The sequence below is a fragment of the Pseudogymnoascus destructans genome (assembly GCF_001641265.1).
Source record: "Pseudogymnoascus destructans isolate 20631-21 unplaced genomic scaffold scaffold_7, whole genome shotgun sequence".
Taxonomy (NCBI): Eukaryota; Fungi; Ascomycota; class Leotiomycetes; order Thelebolales; family Thelebolaceae; genus Pseudogymnoascus; species Pseudogymnoascus destructans.
Window position 1 is genome coordinate 555318 of NW_020167526.1, and position 7831 is coordinate 563148.

Consider the following 7831-nt stretch of genomic DNA (forward strand, 5'->3'; position numbering starts at 1 on the left):
TTGAGGCTACATCCAGACATTCAGAAACTCAAAGAACAAGGCCAAACAGCTCAGCTAGCTCCAGTGGAAACTCATATCAGAGAAATGACAATTCTTGAGAAAATCCAAAAGTCTCAACTGGAAGACAAATTCTGCAAGGCTACACTACAGAAGCTTGAGAATGGTGATTGAACAAGCAAAGAGGTTGCATTGGCTTATTGCGAACTCAAAAACGGCATGCTAGAATATCAAAATCAAGTTTGGGTGCCAGAAACCATTCAGGTGGACTTGTTGAGAGAAGTTCATGAACAACCTTCTATGGAACATCCAGGAGCTGGAAATATGCTATGAGTCATGAAACAGCACTATTACTGGCCAAACATGGACAAAACAATAATTCGATATATCAAAAACTGCCATAGTTGTCGAAGATGGAAACCATCTCGAGATTCCTACAATGGACTTCTACAACCAATCCCTATTGACAGTCGACCATGGATGGATATATCAATGGATTTCGTGACAGGATTACCACTCTGTGAAGGGAACAATGCTATCTTGGTTGTTACTACCTTCAAGACAATAGGGTTTCATACTTGTGCATGGCGGAGTTTGCTGCCAACAGTTTGCCATCAGATGCAACCAAGACAAGTGCGGTTTTTGCGAACAAGGGCTATGAACCAAGAATGAGCTTCGATACAGAGCAGCAAGCATATCACGAAGCCAAACAAGAGCACAAGAACATAGCTCAGACCATGGCAAAGGTTTGGGAGTTTCTGCAGGATGAAATCACGCTCTCGCAAGCAAAAATGGAACATTTCGCGAACAAGAAAAGGAAACCTGCACCACGCTATCAAGTGGGAGACAGAGTATGGCTTTCAACTCGAAATATAAAGACACAGAGGCCATCAAAGAAGCTAGACCACAAGCAAGTGGGACCTTTTGAAATTCTAGAGCGAATTGGGCAAGTTGCATATCGGCTCAAACTTCCAAACAGCATGAAGATTCATCCAGTATTTCATGCCAATCTATTAAGACTTGACTCGAATAATGCAATTGAAGGGCAGCAACAGGAGCCAGAGCCTCCAGTCATTGTCAATGGCGAAGAGGAGTGGGAAGTGGACGAAATCCTCGACTCAAAAGTTATTCGAAAGAAGCTTTTCTACAAGGCAGCTTGGAAGAACTATCCACCGGATGAGACATGGTATACTGCAGAGAGCTTTGAAAATTCTCCAGAAGTTACCCAAGCATATCACAGAAAATACCCTCAGAAACCAAAATGAGACCTGGAGACAATTGTTTTTTTTTTGAAAATGGGATTTCTTGATCAGGAGATCAACTCTGGAGTGGGGGGGGGGGAGTGTTACGATATCAAGTGCGCCTTGCAGCTCGAGTGGGGGTTCAGGGGTGTGGGGAGCTTTCCGGGGTTGGAGCGAAGTTTTCAGTTGTGGAGTGAATTCTCAGAACTAGTCTCACTAAAGAGAATTCACTCCACAACAACATAGCTGTATATAGATTGAGCCACTGCTCGAGTGCTCCTCTTCTCTTTCCTTTCTTCTCTAGATTGAGTTTAATTCATAATACCCAACTGGCGCCCTATGCCTTGGTGAACCGTGACAACAACAACCTTCTTCTTCAACCTTCTTCTTCAACCTTCTTCGTCAACCCCCAACACCCCCAACACCCCCAACACCACCGACACTTCTAAGATCAAGGAGGTAAGTCTACTCAATCCTTTCTACTTACTTTATAGTAATTGTTATAGTAAGACAGCCACGATGGTTGGAAAACAAAAGAACAACGACGAGAAGTCGAAGAACAAGAATACCCAGCAGGTCACAAAACGCCGCAACAACATGAGTGAAGTTGAACGCACAATCGACAACGCCAAGAGGGCAGATACAGCTGCTGTTTCATATGCCTTGCGAAATCTCCGGGCAACTTCTGAGTTCAAGAACCTCGACAGCCAAGCTCAAGAACGTCGAGTAGAAGCCAAAAAGACCAAGGTAGCTCTCAAGCGGTAAGATCTATTCCTATCCACTGTTATAGTAATAAGTATAGTAACATAGAAACAGTGTACGTGATGGAAAGCATGCAACTGTTGTTCAGCAACGTCTTGGGATTGGTGAGGGAGGGGGGGCATATTCTCTTTGGGACGACGGAAACATTGCTTGGGTGTTACGACAGAACAAGAAGGCTGGCCAACTACAGGACAGGAAGGAGGGAGGTCGCATGAGACCGGCCCTGGTACCTGGAGGGGCAGCGGGGAATAGTAGTTCCGAAAGTATCACGTGATGGACTTGCAGGATGATGAGAAGAATCCTAAGAGTCCAGGACTCCGAGGACTCGAGTGAGTTCCCAGGAGTCCACTAGGCACGACGCCTTTGTGTCTGATCCCCTGCCTCCTCTGATAAGTAAACCTTTACGCAAGAGAACCTCTGTGTCTTCTATCGTTTAGAAGTCAGTGTTACATTGGGAAACCGAGGATGAGGATGATGAGGTAGTGCAAGAGGCTATGTGGAGGGAAGATGAGAAGGCCAATGGCGTTGATGATGTTGGAATTCAGAAGATCCAGAGAGAGATGGTGGCACAATCTGTCGCTACAACCAAGTGTCATACTGACATTCGTTGCACTCAGTTTGCTATCAAACTCAAGAGCAAACTTGGAAATCTCCTCCTCAAACCTACAAGTCACTATACATATTTTGGCTTATCACACCAACAACAAGAGCAATACTACTCAACGATTGCTACAACCATCTATGATTCATTACACGTCATTGCTCCTTAGTTACTGGGCCGATATTACCACATAGCATATCTCTACAACCCTCTATGATTCATTACATGACATCACTCATACTACCACATGACATATCTCTACCAACTAGAGGCCTAGGAGCATGAACGATAGCTCTAAAAGCTCCTACGAACCTCTATGATTCATTACACGTCATCGCTCTTTAGTTACCCACAAGATTGGTTAAGTTATGACATAATTTGTCTATGACATAATTTGTCTATAGGGGTACTCTGACCTTGGACCTCCTTTTACTTCCTATAGGCTACGAACCTAAGAGATGGTTCTATGGGATTCTCTTATGTCGACTACAGTTACCAAGCCTGGTAAGTCATGGAAAGTCTTGGAAAATGAGAGAACTACACTCCTTTAGCATAAATAGGATTGCCCTTTCCTTGAGAAAGGGCAATCAATACAGTAAATCGACTATCACATACTTCCACATCTTTTTCAAGCTTCCAAGCATTCATCTTGTTACTCCTTGTTTCTGAAAAGTCAGTGAGGTGTTAACCTCTGACTTACCCCTGAGTTCCCAGACTCAACATTTGTTGCAACTTGTCTGAACCACTTCACTACATCACACACCTGATTGCTGTGTTGTGGAATAGTCTAAGCTACAACCCTTTGGCTCTGTTTCCTAAGACAGTGTGTTGTCTTAGTAAATTCATCCCTTCCTTGGGTGGCTAGATTCTCACATCTGGTGCACCCACCATTACACCCAGCTGAGTGGTACCCTGATGATTACGATACTACTCAGCATGGTTTCCATGTTGATCTTGATGCTGGCAGAGCATATGAAGCTTGGGAGATGTTGGCTGAAGAAACTGAGCCTACCAATTTCAAGTGGGTCTTGCCATCCGATGATACATTGGTACTGTTGCCTCCAACAAAAGAATCAGAGGAGTTTCTCAGCCAGTTCTACAAAATGTAGATTAGTTTCTTCTTCTACAATAGTCTAGGTAGATCAATACACTACTGTTGACGCTACCACTTCTTAGTTTACTATAAATATTACTATAATTGGCTTATAAGGCTATAGGCCCATAATACCAAAACACGCTACTACCATATACTCCACAAGTAATCTAAAATACTATAAAGAGGAGAATTCAAGCGAAATAGAGAAGTACGTATAGAATAGATGTAGACCTTAATAAATATTGAGGTTGACTGTTTTATTTTCCTGATAATAATATAATATTGAATATTTTAAAATATTATGTCTTATAACCAATCTTTAAGTTCGCCAGCACAACCTTATAGCGATGTATTCTCTCTTGATGAGCCTTTATCTAGTAATAGAACACCTGAGATTGAGTCCTCCCAACAACTTAACAACCAATGGGATGGGCTAGAAAAGATCCAAGGTCTAAATGTGCTAAAGTGGACGCCTTCAAAGGCAGGGGAACCAGTAATTGTTTGCCAGAGGTGTTTGAAAATACTCATCCACCCAAGTATTAAAGGCTCAGGGACAAGCACAATGAGCACTCACCTTCGATCAGCTGGGTGTATAAGGAAGTTATCAAACCATTCTACATTACATCAGAGCCAGCTCCGCCTCTCGCAATCCTCTCCAGTAAGCAATATTACATATTACTATACTTATTACTATAAACATACCTAACTATTATTTAGAGTATGCGGCTACAACCAGAAGACGACCCAAAGGAAGCATTCTACAGTTACGTTCTTGAGACTGTAGTATCTCTTAACATATCATTCCGATCTGTTGAGAATCCTATTTGGAGAGAGATGGCATTATGGCAGAATCAGAAATATCCACTTCCTTCACCAACAACCTTACGGCGGCGCCTTGATGTTATGGTTAGTAATGCACAGCAGATTGCCCTTCATGGTCTTGTACCTGGGGCAAGGTGTGCATTATCTCTTGACAATTGGTCTAGCCCTGGAACAAGGCACTCCTTTATGGGTATTATGGCAACATTCATTACTGATAAATGGGAATACCGTGAGGCTTTAATTGGGTTTGAGTATCTTGATGGAGCCCATACAGGGAAAGATCTTGCAACCATTGTCCAGCGTGTTATATCCCAATTGTTACGACGGAACAAGAAGGCTGGCCAACTACAGGACAGGAAGGAGGGAGGTCGCATGAGACCGGCCCTGGTACCTGGAGGGGCAGCGGGGAATAGTAGTTCCGAAAGTATCACGTGACGGACTCGCAGGATGATGAGAAGAGTCCTAAGAGTCCAGGACTCCGAGGACTCGAGTGAGTTCCCAGGAGTCCACTAGGCACGTGATGGACTCGCAGGATAATGAGAAGAGTCCTAAGAGTCCAGGACTCTGAGGACTCGAGTGAGTTCCCAAGAGTCCACTAGGCACGACGCCACTATATAAGTAGATAGTATTTCCTTAGATAGGAGCTTCGTGCTCAACTCAATACAGTATTTGTTATATACTAGTAACGTGTTACTTGAAGCCTTTGTGTCTGATCCCCTGCCTCCTCTGATAAGTAAACCTTTACGCAAGAGAACCTCTGTGTCTTCTATCGTTTAGAAGTCAGCGTTACACCAATATCACCTCGATGGTAGAGTTCATTGTATTACAACTGATAATGCAAGTAATAATACTTCAATGATGGGGGTTATTAACGACATGGTAAAAGAGCTATCATCAGAGCCAACAAGATACCATGATGGAGTCATTCACCATATACCATGCTTCGCACATATTGTCCAGCTTGCACAAAAGGCTCTCCTTGGGTCAATCCGATTAAACCCAACAAAGTCAGAGCTACAGACTGACTGGGATGAAAATTCAGCCAACGAGATTAGAGATCTAAGTAAAGAGAGGGGCCTTCCATGGATCCTTGCCAAGGTATGTTTATAGTAATTTTTATAGTAATTGCCACTAATATAAAACTAGCTTCGGAAGCTAGCTGTCTTTGTGAATTCAAGTTTACAGCGAAGAGAGAGATTTATGGGAATCCAAAGACAGTGTATTAAAGATGGAGCAAAGGTCTTACGACTTATCCAAGATGTGTTAACGCGATGGGACTCAACCCTACATATGATGCTACAAGCAGTCTTACTCCAAGAAGCAGTGAATAAGTTTACAACTGAGTTTACTGCAGCTAATATATTTCATATTAGTCCCCCAGAGTGGAAACACATCACCTACCTTATTGATGTTACTCGCCAGTTTAGCTTCTGGACCTCAAACATGGGTATAGCAAGTGGTGCTCGACTAGGCTTTGTTTTACCAGCATATGACGAGCTATTTGAAGGGCTTGAGGAGTGTACCTGTCGGCTAAAGCCACTACAAGACCCATGGATCAAAAAGCTTCTTATAGCTATTGATAAAGCTATTCAAAAGCTTGACAAGTATTATACAAGATCTTGTACAGGTACTGGAAGCTTCTATGCCTTTGGAGCTATTCTATCTCCCCGGTTAAAGATGGAAGTGTTTAACCCTAACTATTGTTGGTTAAATCCTGAAACAAACTGGCAGAGGCATTTTGAGAAGCAATTCCGGGCACTATATACTCAACATTACGCCAACCAAGAAAGGTCAAAGCAGCACCAGTCACAGTATACAGAACTAGACAAGGACCCAATGGCTTTAATGTTAAATCGGAAGTGAAGCTATAACTCCTTAAGTCAGGCCACTGACCAGGGAGGAGAGATTGAGTGGTAACTTGCTCTCCGTAAGTCTATAGTAATAATTATAGTAATAATTACTAACTTTTACTAGCACCCTCCCACCAACCACCATTATTATGGTGGAAAGATAACGAGCGATTATTCCCTGGGTTTGCTGCTATGGCCCGGGATATACTTTGTATTCCTGCATCTGAAGCCCTCGTTGAGCGGGTCTTTAGTACTGCCCGTGCTGTCTGCAATTATAGGCGCAACCAGATGGCCCCTGAGACAATAAGGGGTATTATGCTTGTCTTCTACCAACAGAAAATCGAACGGGAACAGCTCTTTGAACACTACTCAGTTACGGATATTATTGATTCAACCTATATGAATGATGAGGAAATATCATTTGAGTATAATGCTCTAATTGATAATATCCAGGAGAAGATGGCACTACAGTACATTCCAGACCGAAGCCCAAGGCAGCCAAATACCTATGACCAGACAAGGCGGAACAAAGACCGGTTTGAATTTGTTCAATCACGACGAGGTCTCCATAGCTTGCCAAGGGTACAGCGGTCACAAGGCCAGTGTAAGGATGCCTCCGTACCTAGATACTCGAAGAACCTGTCTCAGAACTGTTACGGTCACTACAAACATGGAATCCGACTCGGTGGGGTTTCGAACCAGTAGAGGATCATATAGCGACTTACACTATAGTGGGGGACGGTAAGTGTATAGGGTTCAGGGCCGATGTAGACCTGTTGCGGTGGAAGGTTCAGGGCTAGGGTTGGGATAACCGAGTCGGGCCCGTTTCCGGAGTTAAGGAAACAGACTCAACGGGGTTCCCCCTTCATCTTTTTTGTATCCTTCGTAGTAGACCTATAGGATAGAATACAGCATCACCTCCGACTCGCACTCCCATATGCACCTACGGAGAGCCGTATTCCCTGTGTCCTTACAGCCAGCAAAGCCAAGTTCGTTACCAAAGTCAAGTTGATCTCTCAACTTTTGACTTTATTGACCATGAGGTAGACGATTTTGAGGGGTACCCCCTAGCCAGAGTGAGGGTGATTATTTACTACCTTCACTTCCTATTGCAAAGAAATCACGGAAGGATAATGGGGCCCAGTTGCCCCAGAAGGCAGTAGTTGAAACAGTTGAGTTAAGCCAGGTCCGTAATAAGTCTCGGTCTGGTCGGGAAATTCAGGAGTCATGGCGTAACATAGATCTATAACGTACATGTATAGCGAAAGCGCCAAACAAGCGAAAGCGCCAAAATTATCTACCCTCACGACAAACATTGCGATAAATCTACCACAACATTAGAAATCAATTGAAACTACTCGGAGTCCTCTTCCTCAGAGGTGTCTATTACAATCTGACACGTGCGCGCATTGTGCCCAGTCTCACCACACTTGCCACAGCGACGGGCATGGGTTTCTTCCCT

At 43.6% G+C, this 7831-nt stretch overlaps 2 protein-coding genes across 2 annotated transcripts; both read left to right on the forward strand.

Annotated features, from left to right (window-relative positions):
• Nucleotides 1–1757: 1757 nt before the first annotated feature.
• Nucleotides 1758–2274, forward strand: VC83_02902 (uncharacterized protein; the record flags this gene model as incomplete). The annotated part of the gene is made up of 2 exons (XM_024466554.1): nucleotides 1758–1999; nucleotides 2055–2274. 2 exons carry the CDS (start codon nucleotides 1758–1760, stop codon nucleotides 2272–2274), a joined length of 462 nt encoding a protein of 153 aa, XP_024325451.1.
• Nucleotides 2275–5395: 3121 nt separating this feature from the next.
• On the forward strand, nucleotides 5396–7074 carry VC83_02903 (uncharacterized protein; the record flags this gene model as incomplete). The annotated part of the gene is made up of 3 exons (XM_024466555.1): nucleotides 5396–5617; nucleotides 5666–5966; nucleotides 6494–7074. The coding sequence occupies 3 exons, from the start codon at nucleotides 5396–5398 to the stop codon at nucleotides 7072–7074; spliced, it is 1104 nt and encodes a 367-aa protein (XP_024325452.1).
• Nucleotides 7075–7831: the final 757 nt, after the last annotated feature.